General features: G+C 35.2%; 1 protein-coding gene across 2 annotated transcripts in view; it reads left to right on the plus strand.

The window, feature by feature from the left end:
• LOC108370335 (uncharacterized protein DDB_G0290685-like) overlaps window positions 1-20,243 on the plus strand; it is a 42,502-nt gene extending 22,259 nt beyond the window's left edge. For both annotated transcript variants that reach the window (XM_017625656.1, XM_017625657.1), the window contains exons 3-4: window positions 14,146-14,300; window positions 18,559-20,243. In XM_017625656.1, the coding sequence (XP_017481145.1) occupies window positions 14,146-14,300; window positions 18,559-20,145 (1,742 nt within the window). In that variant the 3' untranslated portion in view covers window positions 20,146-20,243. The remainder of the gene's footprint in view (window positions 1-14,145; window positions 14,301-18,558) is intronic.
• Window positions 20,244-22,143: the final 1,900 nt, after the last annotated feature.

Raw genomic sequence — 22,143 nt, forward strand, 5'->3', positions numbered from 1 at the left:
CGTTTTGGGGGTAAGTTTTCAGCTTACTGTCGTTTTTCGGCTGGTAGATATGCGTGGACAAACTTGAAAAATTTAAACAATTTTTTTTTCAAAACCGAGAAATTCAAATGTGCAACTAGACTAACCTCAATTTTTTGCTAGTGTAATTTTCAAAATCATTGTTTTTTTTTTTGAATGCGCAAAGCGCTTTTAAATTTGACAGTACTGCAATAAAGTATTTTCTTTCCTTATTAAGAATCCGACTTCAAAACCAGAAGCACTTTGCGCACTTTTAAATAAATTGGCTTCAAAAGTTTTCGCCTTAATTTTAAATTAAAACAAAAACATATTTTGAACTTAAACTGTTTATTATTTTAAGGTTGCTCGATGAATAAAAAGCGGATTTTAGTTCTAACAAGGACTTTAAAATAAACAATATTTTTGAGTTTTATGAACATAAAAGTTGTTGTATTATTGAATTGAAACATCAAATTTATAAGTTTATAATATGTATAACATTTAATATGTATGTATAACGATTAATTCACTCTGCCCGAGTTGTACTGTATTTTCAATTGGGAGAAAATTGAAAGTCTCTTATATACACATGTCTGTAAGTACCTATATGATTTTCTATGTTACTTTATTAATGCTCGTTTGCTTTTAAGAGCCAAAAACAAAACAAAGTCCTTGCATGTCCACTGCACTCGAAATGCTAAAAATGTATATTTTCTTTAACTTAAATTTCTAAGATTTTCATGCATTTATTTTTACTAACTACGCCTGATTTTGATTATGTCTTTCCACAATTATTCTTGCTTTGTTTTTTTTTTTTGTTTTGTCAGTTATTACACATGCACTGTACATACATCATTGTGCTAGTTTGTTGCGGTTACAGACCGGCAAACTCAGATTTTGATTTAGGCCGGCGAGACAATACATCGTATGTATCGTATGTATGTATTTACGTAGAATAGGCCGTTGAGGTGAGGTGTTTTTGCATGTTTTTAGGCGCACAAAATTACTGCAAATTCGCAAAAGCTAGACAAAAGCACACTTTCATAGTGAACAGGTAAGTATGGATGTATGCATGTATGCCTATCCATGTATGGTATGTTCAGGTTATTACGAGTGAGAGTTTATTTTGCCGAGCTTCTGCTAGCAAAGTTATTCCCAAAGTATGTTATTCACATACATACGAATGTACGTACTTATGTGTGTTCCCTTGAACGTAATGTTTATAGGGTGATGCAAAACGCAAAGTTATATACCTACGTATGCAAAACCGTGGCCGAGAAGAAAGATCCTACTATTTATTTTTTTTTTTGTCCGGATGATATATAAAGTGCTAAACCCTATTTTTACGCAACCGAGAGAGGTTCAGCTGAAAAATCGGGACATGAATATTTTCGCAGTCATTTTTATGATTATTTTACTTTTCTTTATTATTCAATATAACTTCTCTGGATTTTTTGGTATTAGTTTTTAGAAACATCTTGGGATCATTCAGTTTTCTTCTTTTTTTTAGAATTTTTTGTCACTTTTTCGAGATTTTTTTTTTCAATTCAATTCAATTTATTAGTAAATTAAGATACAAGTAAGGTGCAGATGAAAATGTGTATACAAATATTCATAAAAACTCGTTTTTTCTCGAATATTTAATTCGTGTTGTTTTTGAAACTTTTGTGGATCTTTTCAAATTCTTGGAGCACTTCAATTTATCTATGTTTACTTAAGTTTCATAAATTTTTTTTTTTCAATTGAAAAGAGGGCTTATACCTAATAATCACTCTCTTACTTTCAAAATTTTTTCAAGATCTCTGAAAATTTTCCGGGATTGTTATTCAAAACAAACAATGGTTTTAAATAGTAAATAAGCCTTTTACTATCACTCACTTACTTTATGAAGAAGAAGAGATTTTAACGATATTTTTTTCGAATTTGCGGAGTTTTTGTTCGGAAATTTTAACAAATTTTTTCAATCTTGAATTTGTGCAAATTTTCCTAATTTTTCTACTTTTGAATTTGTTTTAGGAAACCTTTAAGGATTTCTATACATATAATACAATTGTAACAAGCCGATGTCTGTATATTATAGATATTATACAAAAGTTAATATGGGTGGCCTTTATTAGAGCAATAGAAGCCAAATCAAAAAATTTTAGAATTTTTGTCTGTCTGTCTGTATGTTTGTACGCGCATCACTCGAAAACTAATGCATGTAATTGAATAAGGTTTTCACCGATGTATAGCTAGAGGTCTAGCTATAGAAAAAATATTGAAAAAAAAATCAAATTTGAGAGTTGCCACCTGTTTGAAAATTGCAGTTTAAGTAAATTGATAATATAAGGTATATTTGCAATAAGGCTGTCAAAAAAATAGGTACATAGGTTTAAAAAGGCTTACAGCCGAAAATATTTTTGTGGAGGCTGCCACATATTTGAAAATTTTAATTTAATTTAATTGATAAGATAAATTAAATATTGCAATATGGGCATCAAATTGAAGGAGCTTAGGAAATTCCAATGCTGAAAATATTTTTGAGGAGGGTTGCCACCTGTTTGAAAAAATGTATTTAATTAAATTGATAAAATAATTAAAATATTACAATACGGGTATCAAACAACACAAAAATACTTTTAGGGCGCAGTGAAGCACGCTGGGTATTTGCTAGTAAATAATAAATATTCTGGTAACATCTATGCTGCTTTCTAATCGGTACCTTCATGATGTTTGCTGTGTTTTATCGAAATTCATGAAAAATAATCAATACAATACTCGAGTGCGTGCCACTTATTTCTGGAAAGATATTTTTTCCATAAATTGTATACTCCGTCGGACAATAATTCAAACTGACTCCGTCCGAGTGATAGCAGGCATCCTTTACTATTCAGCCGCAACGACCAATTACACTAACTAAATGGAATCTTATTTTTTTTGTTCATTTACCGCTCTTCTGAGTTATTATTGAATGACTAAGTAAAACCACCAAATTTGTTTAAAAGTCGAAGCATAACAAACTAAGCAGCTTCAATGACGAGCACGGAAAGGCGGTATACCATCCACCCACAAAAGAAAAAAAAAACTGGCGCCGATGATTACCCTTTTTATTCATAAAGTAAAGTAAATCTCAATAAAACTATTTTTTTTCGACACCCTGCTTTGGCCAACATGCATGCTGTGAAAACAGCTTAGCGTGCCACAACAAATGTTGCTCATACTTTTGTGGCCACCAGCTACGATACGCATATGAAGGCAAAATATTTGTGGTCAGAATGAGCTAATGTGTGTATGTATGTATGTAAGCTGCACTGTGAATTAAGTTAACGAAGGAAGACGGAATTACTTCTTTTTAGAACGCTACTGGTCCACTAAGTGGTGTGTTGTGTTCATATTCACTTGACGATGGGATAGATGAAGTTCGGTTATGATGGCTTCCCTCATCCAATGTTGGAAAAAGCATACCTAAACCGCCATGGGCTCAGTATATTACTCCTTTCCAACCAGTTTTCGTTTTGATGAAAGTTACAAAGCCATACATAGTAGCTCAGCCAGACACTTAAGAAAATAGTTATGGAGCGTATTTGGATGGGCTCTCGCTAATACGCGTAAATTACACACATATATAATGCTCTACCCTTTCGACTTCCTCTATATCGGATATAGTAAGCTGTGGCCGGAAGTAAGCCGAATCGATTGTCCAACGACTGACATGTTAGTTTTAACTCGGCCAAAATCAATTAAGTCTTGTCGAAACCATGTTCGCTCCGATTGGAAAAGGATACTAAATCTTCCCTTATGCAAATTAGGCCAGATGCGTTTTCTGTCCTATATGTGTGCTCTAAAGACCAACTTCTATTATTACGTTTGATAAAGTTACTTCAGCCTGAATTTACGAGATCATAGCGACATACTCCCACTAATGGTGTCATGGACTTCAGACAAGAAGGCTCTCCTCCCTTCAACTGCCATATAGTGACCTTATAAATAATTGTAGCATGTAAGCCATAAAAAAATGTGTGGCGTGCGCGCAGTTTCCAGTTATTTCACTGTACCCGGGTGCCACATTAATGGTAACTTTCGCGCCTAACTCGTTTAGGGACGTACTGCACTCGACAGCCACTTTCGAAGAAGTGTTGTTGCGCTGCAGAGATTTAATCTCTGCTTGGTAATCAGAATTAACGATAGAGGAATGTGTAGAGCCATAAGCCGGTTACCTTTATTGCATTTAATTCGATCTTTAAAATTATACAGCGGTACAGTGAGCGCCGGTTTAGTGAAAGGTCGTTTGACTAAATTTCGGTACCAACCTTGTTGTCGAGCTTTGTCCTATCCGTGGACCATTGACTAACTCCGAGCGGTTTACCTCAGTTTTTTCCTAATTCCACAATTCAGTATCTTTATTCAGAGGAGAATTCATTAAACTACCATTCCTGGATCTGGTAAACGATATAATCTTTATATTCCAAAATGAGTCGAAACTATTGACTTGCAGATAGGCTCTGAGGTGTTTCGGTTAAAAAATTTATTTTGAAAGGAACTCTGAAATCAACTTTGTAGTCAACGAGTACCATGGTTATTGAATCAAGACGAGATACCAACAGTGTGGCCAATAGGAAAGTTTCAGAAACGATGCAGTCAATAATTGCTAACACCTGGAGAATTACTCTCCCAAAAAGACTGTGCCATTCGGAATTACTGCTGGGTATTTGCAAAGATATTTATGAGTTTATGGGTACGGCAATGGATGTTCATATGTATGGCATGTAAGTGTATAGTAAATCCTTTTGTCCGAAACATTGTAAAAAATATTTCAGTAGCAAAAGGAAAAAGAAAAGAAACTGAAGAAAAACAGTTGCGGCTGCATTTAAAATTCAAATTAACCTCATGTGGCACAAAAAACTTGAAATGTTTGGGGTACGTAGGCGAATGTGTATGTGCATGTGTGGTATCTGGTACAAGCGTGGCATATGTATATGCCATATAAGTCTTCGTTGATGTGAAAATGTGCGTGTGCTTGCGCACCGTATGTCTCCATTACAATCATTACTACCTGCACGCAAGTGAAACGAGGAGGGGGTGCCGAAACGTATTTTTCGCATGACGAACAGCCACATATAATAAACTCTACATGGTGCTCCTAAACTTTTTTGCACTCACGCTAAGCTCCATCGCATACTACATACATACATACATACATACATACATACATACATTAGTAACTTTTTCGCGTACCTCGCGTACGCCACTTGGCACATTTTAGCCGCGCCACGCTGACAGCTTGAATTATTTGCGATTTTTTTAAGCAGAACGACGCATGCTCTTCTTTTTCATACATTTTTGTTTATTTATTTTTTAACTAACTTTTTATGCTAACACATATGTACATAAATACTTTGATATGTGTATGTAGCATAGTTTAGAATTTATTCGCAGCTTTCAGCGGAATTTAATTTTGTTCACTGCTGTCGCGGTTGGCCTGATTGCGTGCGTGAGTGCATTTAAGCGCGGATATGTCGACACAGACATACATATATGCCTACGTATATACATATGTATATGTAAATTTATACCTAAACAAATGCCCATAGATCCGCCTCTAAATTAATTTATTGTATTCTTTTACCCCTCCACTGCCTGGCGCTCCAACATTATGCTGTTTTTGCAAATTAGTTATAATGCAGACAAAGGCAACCGCATGAACCACCGAAGGATAATTAAAATGTCCACCAGGACAATGGCATGCAGTATGAGATTTGCAAGGCAATTTAAGTGCGAACTTACATACATATGTATACATATATAATTACGTAAATTTTCGTATAAGGGTGGTCCAAAAATACACAGAAAAATAAATTTTTTGGAATTTTCTTGCTGCAAGCTCCCAAAATTATAGAAAATGTAAAATAAGGAGACCCATATATATGTATATATATATATATATATACTTCCTTGAACACGCCGGGCATATGCAGCTTTCCTTTTCGAGGGCTTATATTCAATACCCTCTATCTGCAATTTTCACAAAAACTACTTTACGATGTGAGAACCCATCTGGGACATTGCACTTTAATAGCAAATTCTTCTGTCAAACGTTGTGCAAGGTCAACATTAACATCACCGATAACAATTTAGTATTAAGTAGATTTTTATATCGGAATTTCGTTTTTGTAAAAAGTGCGGATAGAGGGTATTGAATATAAGCCCTCGATAAACTATTTTATATGCGGAACATATATATTTTTTTTTATCATAGAACTAATATAAAATCCTTTAAAAATAAATATTCGTAGATCGAATGCAAGTATTTCGCTTCAGAAATCTTCCAAGCATTGTGATGCAAATTTAACTCTAAATGGTTACGGACAAAGAAATAACAAATTTTAGTATGCACGGGATGAGATTATTGGTAATGAAATATTGGTTAGTAAAACTTTAAAGTTGAATGTGCATCAACTTTCTATGGTTTGGAAATTTCTGAATAAAGTAAAAATTGTATTCAATCAAAAAGTATTTATTTTTAACGATTCTACGAAAAAATATATTTTCCTCATATGAAGTACATATATGAAAAATTTCAAGCTCCGGTGGCATGGTTAAGTATTAACCGAGTTCAAAAAATAACGGGGTCTCCTTATTTGCGGCATTATTCAATTATATGGGGTGGCTAAAAAAAACTTGAACCGCCCTAATATTTATATATGAACATATGCACATGTATTCGGATTGTCAATTTACTTGCTACATACGTAATCGTGTTACAACACCTGTATGTAAATTATGTTTATAAGCATTATTGCTTTAACTCCTTTTATTATTAAAATTATTATCTCTCCGATTTGCTGATGTTGCCTTTACAAATATTATTCTGCAGCATTTTACGCCACACACCAACATGTGTTACAAATTACATGTACGCTATCACTCTTAGTAAAGATTCATATTTAATATATTTTAGCTAACATATTACCGAAAATCTAAGTTGAAAAAACAGAAAAAGTTTACCTGGCAAACTTAACTCAGTGGCTAAGACCACTGGCTTTGACAACCGAAGTTGCGAGTTTTCACTCCCAATGAACTCGAGAAGAAGAAGTCTGATGATGAGCTAAGGTTTGTAGGTCCTTATAGTTTCTAGTTGCAGCTCGCTTTTACTTGTTAAAGTAGACATCACAAAAGATGTCAACGCTCTTTGGAAGGTAAGAATAAGAAAAAAGTTGCCACCTCTTAAAAATTCAATTAATTTAGATGAATTGCCACGATATGGGTATGAATGGAAATGGTTTTGAAAAAACTTAATTTCTGAGGGTTGCCACCTATCTAAAAATATAAATCCAATTTCAATATCAAACGAAAGCGGGCTAATAAGGTTGCGGTTTCAAAATATTTTGTTGAACAGGGTTAAAAAGAAAAAATGTGAAAGTCGTCCTCGTCTTTGGCTGCGTTTAAATATGTTAAGTTTTATTGAAATAAATTACTACTTCTACTGTAACACGCATAAATTCCATACACTTAGCGTAGCCGAAAGATCGCCATACCTTTCAACTAGTTCCTCTGCAGCCGCAAGATTCAGGTTCGAAGGAGTCATTTGATTACTTTATCTGCGAATGTACGGCTCTTGCTATGGAGAGGCTACCATCCAATCCTGCAGACTATTTCAAAATGCATGAGCGTGCGGTTTAAAAACGGCTAATTGCTTGTCCACAAGGCGACAAACCACTTTAACAAACCAAAACCGTTGGATAGAAAAAGTAATAACATATCCCTTCACATTAGTACTTTCGGATATAAAAACATAACAGAAAAGGCAAAACTTCGATTTGTAATAATATCTAGGTTGGCGTTTACACAATATGTTATTGTTTCACCGAGCTTCTCGTCTGATTTGTGGCGTGCGCTTTGATGTGGTCACATAAAGGTGGAAGTTTTACGCCGCCAACGAAAGGGGATTGTATTTTTATGAGAAACTCTTTTTCATGGCTGAATTCAGTCGGAGGTTTGCCATTGCCTGCTTTCCAAAGGCCACCTTTCGATTATTCGCCTTTTAACCGTTGGCCTATCGAACTTAACGATAATATCAATAAATCGCACTAATGCTCCTTCCTCTCTTTCCACTGTTCCATATATCATATAATATAATTTGATAAACCTACAAAAAATGTGGCTCCACTCGACTAATTAATGCTTACTTAGTTTATGCTATGAAGGAAGCCATATTCAATATTCAATATTACTCAGCGCAACGAAAGTGTCAATTTCTCTTGATTTTGACATATTTTGAGCATTCGAAGGGGAACTACAGAGCTGAAAACCACCCATAGACTGCACGCGACCAACAGACACACACACACGGGGCACATTGACAGTAATTAATTACGCTATTTTAACAAGATTAAATTAAATTTACTTTCTATAAGAGTGTNGAGCTGAAAACCACCCATAGACTGCACGCGACCAACAGACACACACACACACGGGGCACATTGACAGTAATTAATTACGCTATTTTAACAAGATTAAATTAAATTTACTTTCTATAAGAGTGCNCCTTCACATTAGTACTTTCGGATATAAAAACATAACAGAAAAGGCAAAACTTCGATTTGTAATAATATCTACATTGGCGTTTGCACAATGTGTTATTGTTTCACCGAGCTTCTCGTCTGATTTGTGGCGTGCGCTTTGATGTGGTCACATAAAGGTGGAAGTTTTACGCCGCCAACGAAAGGGGATTGTATTTTTATGAGAAACTCTTTTTCATGGCTGAATTCAGTCGGAGGTTTGCCATTGCCTGCTTTCCAAAGGCCACCTTTCGATTATTCGCCTTTTAACCGTTGGCCTATCGAACTTAACGATAATATCAATAAATCGCACTAATGCTCCTTCCTCTCTTTCCACTGTTCCATATATCATATAATATAATTTGATAAACCTACAAAAAATGTGGCTCCACTCGACTAATTAATGCTTACTTAGTTTATGCTATGAAGGAAGCCATATTCAATATTCAATATTACTCAGCGCAACGAAAGTGTCAATTTCTCTTGATTTTGACATATTTTGAGCATTCGAAGGGGAACTACAGAGCTGAAAACCACCCATAGACTGCACGCGACCAACAGACACACACACACACGGGGCACATTGACAGTAATTAATTACGCTATTTTAACAAGATTAAATTAAATTTACTTTCTATAAGAGTGCCAAAATGTGTTTACATTTTATGCTCTTCATAACCGCTTACTAAACGCCAGCCTGCGTGCGAATGTGTAAGCTCTCAAATAGAAGTAATTACTAGCGGGACAAAAACTCATTTGTTAGCTTTGTTTAGCACCAGAAGCATTGGTTCTGGTTTAACCGCTTAGATAGTATTTATATAGCTTCATAGCTGTATGCCCAGTGGTTCTAGGGTACCATAGGAAGCGAATGTGCCGACATACCGTCTCTGAACTCCCACGACACTGGCGTTAGCTCTGTTGGTGGCAGGAAAAATTACTAAATGTTGTAAATGTCACATTCACAGCCCCCAGGGGTATACCACCAACAGAGCAGAGAGCGAGCAAACTGAATGCCACATCCTTACTGCAACCGCATTACTGTCATGGCAGTCTGTGTGCGCTGCACTGCATGTGAAGAAAGAGAAGTTTGCAAAAAACTGAGGCACTGAGGCTTCTCGCCATGCCAGCTACGCTGAGCCATAGTGGCATTTGCTATTATTTTAATTTTTTCACTCCACGTAACTTTTGCATTGCTGCGCGGAAAAACCAGTCAAGCGCCCAAACCAAGCATCGAGAGTCGGGCGGCATCGGACAGTGGGGCAAACGCGAAATTTACTCTTCAAAAAAGTCGAAAGCCTACAATTCTTGAAGGATATTAAATTTTTAGTTAAGTAAAAAATTAATTTTTTTAACTGGAATTTATTAATATGGAACCGTACGCAATTTGAAAAAAATATATATATTTTTCAATTGAATTTCTGGTTAAGCCGGCAGTAACTGAAGGGTAATTCAATTCTTAAGAGCTTTAAGAAGCTACATTTAAAATTGTTATTTGTTTACGTAAAAAATTTTAGCAAAATGTGTTGAAAAAGGAGGACATTTGAAGAAAAGAAATTATCCCCCTTTCTATTAATGAATGTTAATAAAAACTAGTTAAAAACAATTGCAGTGTTCTCCTCAATCAAAAAAAAATTGCACAAGAAAAACTTCAAATGTTATAAAAAAATGCTCACCAATATTCATTTTCGTTGTTTTTTAATTTTTAGAAAAATTTTAAGTAGTGGTCCCCTAAAGTAGAAGCTTCAAGTGACCAAAAACTCACGTTGATTTTTAATACTTTTTTTTATATGGAAGGTACGGGAAAATTTGGGCGGGCCACACCCATTTATGGTCAAAAAAAATTATATTGGTGGATGCATTGTTCTTGCAAAATTTCTACATCCTACATGCATTCGTTGCATAGTTATAAATTTTGGTACGCTAAAATTGAAAAAGGGCACACTGTGCTTCGGCGGCTCGGACGCAAGCCGCACTCGCGTGTGACCACGTAGCATGAGGTCCCAGCACTTTGCACATTCGCATTTATAAAAAAAAATATATATTTAAGTGTGTGTGTGTACTTCCGTACCGTTATACCATAACGTATATACTCAATCAACGGCATCGGGTTTCGTTTGGTTTCTCTAGAGTTTAATTACTATGATTATGTCTGGGACATTGGATACATTTGTTGTATCTTGAGTACTGTTTGAATTGCCGGAATGATGGGTGGCGGGATTTAATGGGGGGCGTAGTGTTGACTGATGCTGCGAGTGGCAAGCAAATGTCAGTGGGTTTAACCCAACGCAGCGCACTTCTCATAGTCCTCTGTGTGGACGTAACGTTTCACCATTTTTTCTCGCCGCTACATTCGCCTTAGCTTAGCTTACCACAATTACAATTTTTGCTAGTGATGTAACTTAATTGCAGTCGAAAATGTTACCAAAAGTTTCATATTTAATTAATTTCCGAATATTTTCGTGTGTAATAAAGTGAAGGCAGCTTGTGGCTGCACATATGTATGTATATGCACATGCGTTTATTCAAAGCCACTCAGTTAACTTTTAATTATTGAGAATTAAGATATTTGAGTACAACGAAATGGAATGAAAATTCATAGCAAACTCTCAAAATACGGATTACAAACTTTTACTGGTTGGTATTTACTTATAGATTACTGAAGTTTCCTTTAGAGATTTTTCAAGTTTTATACATAAAAAATTGCGTGCAGTCGTTGGATAAGCTATGGTTAGTTGGTTAGTAGAAGCGCCCAGAAGGCTCTAATTGGTGCTGATATTAATCTAAATATTTATGTTAGTAATGAAGCATTTGGAATTCTTCTGAACATTTCGGGTGAAGAATCTTCCTTATGTGTGCCAATGCTGGGCACTCGGAAAAATAATATTGAACAGTTTCCTTACTCTCGTCTAAATTGCAGCTACTGCAGCAGCAGCGTGGGTTGTGCGAATGGCCATTTTGACAGCATTTTCACCAATGGGCCGATGTCCCATTATCGTGGCTGTTAATCTGACTATTTCTTATAAGTGACTACTGGTCATTTACGGTAGAAAAAGTTGTGCTACGATTTTGAAAATAAAATTTTTGTAATTGAAAAATCACATCTCAAAAGATTTCCCAATTCACTAGACGCCAAATGAAAGTGTACACCTTTTTCTATATGGTATTCACAATTATTTTCGTGGAAAATTATTTGCGTTAATTATTTATGAAAATATTGTTCATCGTATAATATAAACCACATAAATTAGAGCTTCACAGTTAATATAAAGTTCACAAAAATTCAAAAAATTGTATGAAAATTTTTAACTTTTTATTCAGAATTTCTAGAGAATTTTCGAGTATGCAGTCCTATTCAATTTTCGATTAATGAAGTGCAAGTTTCAACCGGCTCAAAAATCGTGTTGATTGTTGAGCATTTTTTTAAACTGCTTTGCCGTTTTTTTATATAGCAAGTGCAAATTACAAAAAAATTTATCATTTCATGGATGGTGGGGTGGAGAGAATGTGGGGTGGATCCCGCATTGCCGCCACCTAGTTGTGGTGAGTTATGGGTAATTTTAGAAAGAAATTAGCTGAATTAGCTGCAAAATAACTAGTCATACATATCTGAAAAGTTATTTTCTGAGGTCCATTTAATGACGTTCAGGCATTACTTCGGCTCTGCGTGAGATTTTTCCTAATTCTAAACGAAACGTCACAATTATTTCGCCCGAAGGCCATCGAATAACGAAAGATAGTTTTTTCACCCCACCTTAACATACCTTCGACAATAGAAAAATGTTTTTCAGATACGAGCAGAAGTTTAATGATTTTTCGGGAGCTTTAATCTACTGACTTTAGGGTCGTAGCAACTGAGGTGTGGTGGGTTAGTAATAATATTAGTTAGTAATAATATTTATACACCAATGAGAGATGTTTCTTGACATACACACATATGCATCCAGTTATTTACGTACCCCGTAGGAATTAGGAACACGTAATAATGCCTTACCAGCAACTCACTCTTCACCCGGCGGTCCATAGCACTGTCGTGATGAGTATGCCTTGCTTTAACAAAGGCGTGGCCGCCTTATGGAAGTAGGACTTTAGAATTTACCTCTGGTATCAGAGATACTTTTAAGCCGCCTTACCAAAAAAGGTACGGTGAACGTAGAGCAGTCGCTCGGAGTGGTTTGGCGTTCGCAAGTATCTTAACTATCGTAACTTACATTGTAAGTGTCATTGGAGTTCTTCATTTGGTAATTTTCTATTAGACTAGGAGGAGTACCAGTTACTGTCGAATTTCGACCGTTTTTCTATTTGTTTTAGACCCTTGAAGCTGTATACTTACTTAGCTTTGGAATTAAAACATGACTACATTTTTTTTATGCCTTTGAAAATCTTTGGAGGACTTTGGCAAAACTTGGAATTGACACGATACATATCGATTTTTAAATGAATTTCAAAAATTTTTATATCCGATAACTCAAAAAAAACTCGATAACTCGATTAATTTCGATAACTTGGAAATGTATATATCTCGACATAAATCAATAAGCAGTTAAAACTCGATAACTTATATGACCTTGAAATTTCGATAACTCGATATAGTTTGAAAATTCTAAAAACTTCGTTTCGATATATCAACAAGTTTCAATAAATCAATAAATATCAATAAAAACTTTCGATAACTAAATTTTTTATGACCTAATTTATTTCGATTCCTATCGAAAAATTTCAATAAAATCTCTCGTTGATTTCATTTTCGTCTTTATCTTCAATTCTGCCATCTCTTTAGTGTCTTAATCGTTCACATTTATTTCTTCATCATCACATTTATCTTTATTACGAAGCTACGTTTCAATTACGAAGTAAAAAAAATATGCGTAAACAACTCAAATTAAACAGGGTGCAACAACAACTACTTATATATCAATTACGGAAAATTTTAAACGACGACATTAGCCGTAATTTTTAACCAATTTTGAAACGATAAGATTTCTTCAGAATCAACCGAAAAATACATTTCCAACGGCGTTTTTGATTTTGAAATCGAAAACGAATGGTGACAGAATTTATGTTAGTCTATTACTTGTAGATAACATTACTCGTGGACCACGTGGACGAGTCGTGGTAACAATTTTGGTTCTAAAAGCTGAAAGAAGACATGTATATCACCACGTAAGGGTCTTAACCATTTTCCCAGTGGGTATGTAGGATATATCTACGTTTGCTCGTCAAAGAAGTAAATAAGCATGTCAGATACATACGTACTCACATATACATATGTACAATAAGTATGTACGTGCATACACAGCGATTAGAGTACACCAATAGAACATAGTATTTCTCATCTACTCGTATCAAATTTCCGTAACATCCTATACTTACATATATTTAAATATCGTAAGTATTTATATATGTATGTATGTAGGTGTGTATATAAAATGATTTTGTTTCTGTTAAGTTTCTCTTTACGCTTAAAACAGCCAACATGTATATGTACACCCTCATGCACACACACACACCACACGCACATACATAAAATGCACTTTTGTTCAACTTATCTCAAATATTGTCAATTTTTTTACCTTTCATTTTTTTTTTTTGCTTTCTTTTCATCTGATAGATTTCAATATGCAAGCAGAGGCTGCTATACCCGAGGATATTTTGGACCAACAACACATAGACGATGCCGATGCCATTGATGCGGCGGACAGTATGCAATATGTTGGTGAAGGCGATATGGATGGTTATTCGGCAGTTGAACCAGAAGCAGATATTGTAAGTGGAGTAAGGTCATAATCGCACAGAAAGCCATAAGCATCTAGTGGGTATACCATTTTGTTTAAACTAAATCGAATATGCACCCCAAATTCACTCAAAAGGTGGAAGAAGGAAAACAAGAATTTTACATTTTTTGCAAGCCGGTGGTTGTGTATTTACATACATACATATAACTATCTACATACACCATGCATATTTATGTAGGTACATACATATGGGCTTGCGCTCGTTGCTTGCGTTTTGTGCGTAAGATGCTTTACTTTAAGTATGATTGAATGAATGACTTTCCAAACTATAGTGTACTTGAACCAAGTTGTACACAGAATAACCACAAAAACTTGACACAGCTTATTTAAGAGGTGGCACACACATTTGCGCACAGTGTACTTGTGTGCTTATACACCGATGCTCCTGGTAGTGAGACATCAATTTCACATGGAATCTTAAATTTTCTGTCGTCCATAGAATCTATATATATTTACATTTTTTAATTTTTGTACGAAAAAAGATTATTAAATTGCAATACATACCTGACTGAAACCTACTACCGAATTGCTTAAATATTTCGAGCTTAGTACTAGCCATAAACTTTGTGCTTTCTTCTATGCAAAATCCTTGACCTTCAACCTTACCAACTGTTAAATTAATATCACTTTACATTTCATAATAATTTTCAATTTCATCTCTTAGAATTGCAACCGCACTGAAGTGTGACAATGTCGCTGCAAGTTGCCTGCTTTCCTTATTTCTCTACAATTTTCTCTCTTTAGGCCTTTCATTCATCCTGTTTTTTGTTCCATCAAGATCGGAGTACTTTTCAATTATATTGTCTAATTATAATTAATTATCGTTCGCTTAGCTACAGGATTGTTAGAAATTTGCCTACAGCGCGCGGTTCTTTTCGTCAAATCAATTAGCGTGAAGTAATTCTAAATCGACAGAAAACTCGACCGAATACGAAACGTTAAAGACCACTCCATGAAACCATGTCTATTTGTACATCCGCAAGATGACAATAATCAGGTAAAAAAATTAAGAATGCCACCACATATCGAATCATTCTCCTTTACTAGGTCACCGAAATTTTCCCGAGTAATTTACGGAAGTTAGACTATACCTCTACTCTCCATACGCATGACAGAAAGATATGTATGTAAAGATGCCACAGACCGAGATTTAGGGTCGACGGCCATCCAATGGATGATTCTATGCTAAACGACAGGGCAGTTTGCGAGATTTGCTGCAGTTATTTCACACTACTTAAACTTAAGTTTTCGTTTACCCGACCAATACAGCGTTTTTCAGACCTCTTACGACCTAATTTTAAACATTGCCAGGCTGCTACTAAATCTTTAAAATTCAATCGCACAACGTCCAAGGTAGCCGCTTAATGCAGAAAAGTTCTTAACCCGCAGACCCAGAAACCTCCCTTAATCGTTGTATGATTTTTTGGGTAAAGGGACGTCTCTAGTAAATCGATGACAAAAAAAGAGACAAAGTTTCAATGGTAAATTCAGCTCTTGAAGTTGTGATTTGCTTCATCGAAGAGGTAAACACCAGACGAGCTACGAATCCCACAAAACCAACGAAAAGTCGATAAAAAGCCATCTAAAGTTCTCACATGTCTAGAGCGCTCCTCTTTAAGGTTAATAGTTGTTGTACTAACCGGGCACTTCCGAATAAATTCAGCAAATGTTCTCCATTTTCTGCGCAATACAAAATGCTTTCGGTGAAACATTTTGTGAGGGAGGTTGGAATTCTTGCGCCAGTCGCATCTCAAAGCGGTTCACGTGCAACTCAAAAACTGGATGGCTGAAAAGTTTGCTCTTCACATCATATAGGACACAGGACACCGGAATATACCCGACAACGAAAAGACAGATGGACTGCAAAGAGGGTGCACATCCATTATACTTTCGTGCCCTACATAAATACGGGCATACATAGGTGTGTTGCTGTCGTCACTGACAACCACTTCAACCCAAACTAACATTGTGTTTATAACAAAATATTTACAAATATACGAATTTAATATTACTTTAGCTTTTACTATTCTTGATTGCATTGTTTATAGAACTATTCGGAGTAATCGATATTAAAGTTAATAAAAATCCTAGAAATTATTTTCTTAATTGCTTTCATATAGATTGTCAATAGAAAAGCTAAACTATACACAATTACGCCAATTTATGTATTTTACACAAATTCAGCCCAAAGTTAATATTTTTTGCAATGCAAAGGCGCAACCAACAAGCAACTATATAGAGCAAATGGATATGTATACAAACACACATACATAAGCACTTATATTTGCAGTTACCTACATAGCTAAAACCTATTGTCTAGCATAAGCATCTTAGCTATGAAAAGTTTATCATAGGAAAACCATACACCAAGTACTCAAAATAAAAACAAGGTAAAATAAAATAGAATAAAAGAATCAAAGTGCATGAGGCAAGAGAGCAGTCAGTTTCACAACTGTAATGCATGACAATGCAGCTAAAAAGTCGAATAATAGGAAATGCAATTCCATAACAACGGGAACAAAAACAATAGGGGTATTCTCAAAATCTCGCAAAGCCCTTGCGCGTAGCACCGATTGCACGGATTGCATAACTTGCAAACACACAACAATAAAATGCATGGAAAACCACATTTCGCTCAAAATATGCAACGTCGAAACCCATGTATTTATTTTGCACAAAAGCATAGCAAGATAAATGCGACCCTGTGCTGGTTGTTTAGTTGTTGAAATTGCTACATACATATTCCACTCATTTGCATTTTTTTGCTTTATCTTGTTTTTGTATTTGATACAGAGTTTCGCTGCTTGCTAACTATGCAAGCTACAATTTTTAGTATTTTTGCATTCCATACAATCCGTGCTATGCGCAAGACTTCGAGAATACCCCTAATATATATGTATGCACTGAGAGCAATGAAACGCTGAGGTGGAGAAAGTTTTCGTATACAAAAAAAAATCTAGAAGTTTGCTGCCAAATTTTTAACAATTCAATACAAAATACAAACAATGCGATGTTCTTAAGTTTGAACATTTTTGCGGAAAGAAATAGCTAAGAAGATGTAGAAAAGTTTCAAACTTAATTGAAAAATTAAAGCACATAGTAGGTTAAAAGAAAACTCTGTCTGAAAACGTGGCTACTAAGTTTAAAATTTTGATTCAAAACAAAATTCAGTAAGTTGCAGGGTTGGGCCCTTCAAAACGCTTTTCGATTTTTAATCCGTTATTAATTAAGAATTAATTAGTGATTTGATTCCTCGACCAAATTAAAAAAAAAATAATAATAAAAAAAAAAAATATTCGTCGGAAAAATAAAAAAAAAATATTTGCGATCTGATTCCTCGGACAAATAAAAGATTAAATTTATTTATGATTTGATTTAATTGATGAACTAAATAAAAAATAAATTTTATTTTCCGAAAATCCTGCTGCCGTTAGATACAAAAAAGTATTTTTAGTTGGAAAATCACGAATCAAATTGCTGTGCTCGACATATCAGATCAGAAATAAATTTATTTTTTTTTTTTTGCCGACGAATAAAATCCGAACTTAATTTTAGTTTGTATTTTTCGGACGACCCGATTACCAAATAAATTTTATACATGATTTGACCAATTAAAAATCATGCAACCCACGATTCTTGGGAGACCGCACTATGTTCGATTTTACAAAAAAAAAAACCTCTCGATACGGAGCAGTGATAATGAAATACAGGTAACTGCTTTTTAATGCTTTTGAGATGAAGAATTCAGAAACAATTTTCAAGTTGGATAAACAAATTACCGTTGACCTTTAAATAATCCTCAAGTAGAGAAGATTTTCAATTTTTTTCTTTTTTTTTTTGCCGTGAAAATGCAATGAACTTTTCAAACAGGTTTCAATACATATTTTTGCTTACATCAGGGAATATATTTCCATGGTCGCAACAACCGAAAAATGCAATTTTGAGCATTTTAAGTTCATTGAAAGCTGTGTTTGATTTAAAAAAAATACAAAAAAAATCTAAAATTTAGTTTGTAGGGTCATTTTTTATAGGTCTGATTGAATGAAGAACAATCTTGACCTAAAAACCGAACCTCCAAAAAAGAATTCTTTAATTTTTTTTTACCAACAAACCATTAAAATCTTTAAAATCTCCATATCCTTTGTATTATGAATAGTCCATTAAATTTATACTCACATCAGCTCTTTACTTACGCACGTTTTTCTTTCACTTTATTGAAATTTATGCAGATCCTAGCAGCGCAAAAGTTCGGCACTTCAGAAAGTAGTCGAGAAGAAGACGAAGAAGAATATCTCGGCCAAAATAACGGTGATGGCTACAACAAAGGCAAAACCAATAAAAACAAAAACGAACATTTAAGAAAAACTGTAAGAAAGCGAAATAACAAATTGAAAAGCGATGCAAACAATGGGGACAGCAACAAAAACAACAGAAAATATGATGACAACAGTGACAACACAGCTGTAAACATCGATCAAATGGATGAAGCCGATGGATCGGACCTTACAGATGAGGAGCCATTGGCGTTGCCCAGTACGCGTGTGGAGAAAAGTTTGAATTTGACGAGAAATCCAAAAGCACAAAAAAATCCCAAATTAATAGCAGCAGACGAAGGAAGTGAGGAAGAAACGACCTGGGATGTGACTGGTCAACATCTGCAATTTATTGAAAATTTAGTTGCAGAAAAATTTAATAAAGCGTCTGGGCAAACAACACCCACCACCAATGACAAAGCGAAAGAAAACAAATACACTTACAGTAACAACAACATAAAATATGGCGGTGATGACGACGACAATGGCAATGATGATAATAATGATGGTGATGATGCTGACAAGCAGCGCGAAAGCGACAAAAGCCACGCTAAATATAAAGGCAACATTATGAGCGAACAAGTAAACAATAAATCACAAATGGAGTACAGCGACGGTAATCAACCGGCGGAAACAGCGATCGGTGATATAGAGGACAAATTTCGTAATGAAGATGAAGATGCATTGCAGGCAGAACAACAGCCGCAACGACAACAGCGATGGCAACAGCAGCAACATAAAAATGTGGTAGCGCACGGAGAGAGCCGAGGCGAAAGTGAAAAGTTGCCACTCTCATTGATGGCTGAAAATGATGGCGAAGATGCGCAGCAAAAGGGTAAATTCGTTGGAAGGAAAATGAAGCGGCATGAACGAGCGCAAAGTGCCAGCCAAAGCAATGTTGATGATAACACCGACGACGACGAGGACGAGGACGACGACGACGACGATGGCAGCAAGAATAGCAAAAATCAACATAGTGATAACACCAACAACAACAACAACAGGCACCCACATAAGCGCCATCCGCAAAAGGAAAGTGAAGTTGTTGCAAACACGTACGCACAAATGGCAGCAATTGCAAAGAATGTTGCAAAGCCAAAAAATCAACAACAACAGCTACAACAAAAATATCAACAAGAAAATCTTTCTCAGCACATTGATGAAGTTGCTGACAGCAATGGCAGTAGCGGCAGTAGCAACAACAGTGGTGAAGAGGGTTCACAAGCCGATTACTCAATAACCTATTTTGGCATCTTGGCAAACAGCTCGAAGAAGGAGCGCGAAAAGGCGTTAGTAGTACAAGAACAAGAGGAAGAGCAAGCAGAACTGAGTGAGCTGCTGCCACTGAACACCTCTGAAAATTCGGCCAAAACAACAGACAGTTTTTCGAAAATTGCTGACAGCGATGATGCGGCTAGAAGCCGTGAACCAGTGCATGCAACAAGAAATCAACAGCAACAAAAACAACAGCAGCTGCAACAAAAGCTAGCGGGTAAGTGTTGACTTTAGAAGGCTTTGGCAAAGCAAATATGTATTTATATGCGTATATTTTTAAATGTGTGTACTTAGCTTGACTCTGAGGCAGTGCACGGACCTTACCACTTTATTGGTACCAAGTTTTTAACTGTATTTTATTTTCTACCATATTAAACAATGAATAAAATGAATAAAAAAAAAATTAAAAGTTAAAACTCAGCATAAGAAATTATGCAGGGGCTGAATCACCGCATGCGTGATCGAATCAAATTCAGATCGAAATCTTTTTTCAGGTTACGGCATTCGGTAGGGAGTTCGATTTTCAATTCAAAATGTATTTACGAGAAAACAGATATCATTTTTTTCATTCGATTCGAATAGTTTCATTCGATCACGGATGCCGTGATTCAGCCCCAGTTTTATGTATACGTTTTTTATTGAATGTTTTATTGGCTTGAAATAGATTTTTTTGTTGATTGTTTTTAAGGCCAGTGTTGAAATTTCCTATTGGGTCATTGGTAGAGATTTCCGGCCGGTATATTAAAAGGCAAACTGCGTTTCCTCTTTCTTCTACGCGTTTCGGCGTACTTCACGCCTTCATCAGGGAGTCTTTTTATTGTTTTATAAAAAACTACAACTTATCCCAAGGAGGATAAAATCAAAAATTACACTAACAAATTTTACGCAAAAAGGCAGTAAGAATCACAAGAAACACACCATTTTTGCATTGAGAACCACCGAGGCGAAAATCAAGCTGCTCGGATAACACTACCTTAAAAATTCCCCTTGATTTATCCTTTTTAAGTAAAAACTATTTAATATTGTTTCTTTAAAAAAAACTCTACCAACTGCCACCATTTTTTGTATGTAAAATCTACCACTATTAATTTTTTCGAAGTCCGTGCACTGTTCTGAAAGTACATGAATACATATAGGTGTATATGTGTATGAAGTTGTGCCAACATACTCGTCCATAAGCTGGCTGTTGGTGTTTACCCCAGCGTGTGAGTTTTAGTACTCTGTTGGTTTATTGTTTCTGCAAGTGTTGGCTGCGCGCAATCATGCCGAAGATGTTAGCTGCCTTTAAGCTACCCTCAATGTGTTTAATTTGGAATAATATTTAGACAACAATATTTGTTGATTGTAATCGGTATTTACGTATACTCGTACGTATAAATAGAAAGTGGAAAGTGTGTTGGCAAATTTATATATGCCGCAGGTTGTGGAGTGTTTAATCACTCGCTGTGATTTTGTTTTCCATTGCCGTATAATGATATAAGTGGGATAAGTAAAGTATTATAAAATTAAATTATCTGGTTAGCTGTCCTTGGTAGCGTGGAAAGACTATAAGACAAAGGAGACTGCTTATAATAAGTATTGATTACACTTCGGAGAATGTTTAGGGGTTTTTGGTAGGGTCTCAACCACAATATAATGCCAAAGCGCTAGATTCCTTAAAAAATATACAAAACCCAACAGGTTTTTCTTTTATGATTTTGTATTCTTATAGATATGCCTTCGTCTTCGTATTGGCCTTCGCAGTCGTATTCGTCTTTGAATTGGTATCCGTCTCCGTATTCGTGTTGGTGTTCATGTACATTCATGTTGGCCATTCTTACATTCTTTTGACCAGTATTCTTTTTTTATTTAATAATTAATATTTTTTTTATAAATGAGTAGCTCATTATACATATACACCTTGCGACAGTAAGAGCCAAATATAGTAAAATTTCATTTTTAGTTTTTCACTATGACGTCAGTAATTCAAAAATTATTTAAAAATTTCAGTGGAGTGTGCTTAGAGAGAATTATGGGTATGAAATTGAAAAGGGAATTCTGTATAATTTAAACGGATTCAATTTTTTGGTTTATAAGGACTGGTAAGTGTTGAAAATGTCCTTTTAAAATTTTATCCTTGAAATTTAGCAATATTTGTTTTTAAAAAAAATTATATGTTAAGGACTATTACTCTAAGATTATCAGCTTAAAAAATTACCTATTCGTCCTTGTGAATCCAAAAATTTT

Source organism: Rhagoletis zephyria, unplaced genomic scaffold (assembly GCF_001687245.7).
Source record: "Rhagoletis zephyria isolate East Lansing unplaced genomic scaffold, Rhagoletis_zephyria_1.1 Rzeph_scaffold_04160, whole genome shotgun sequence".
Lineage (NCBI taxonomy): Eukaryota > Metazoa > Arthropoda > Insecta > Diptera > Tephritidae > Rhagoletis > Rhagoletis zephyria.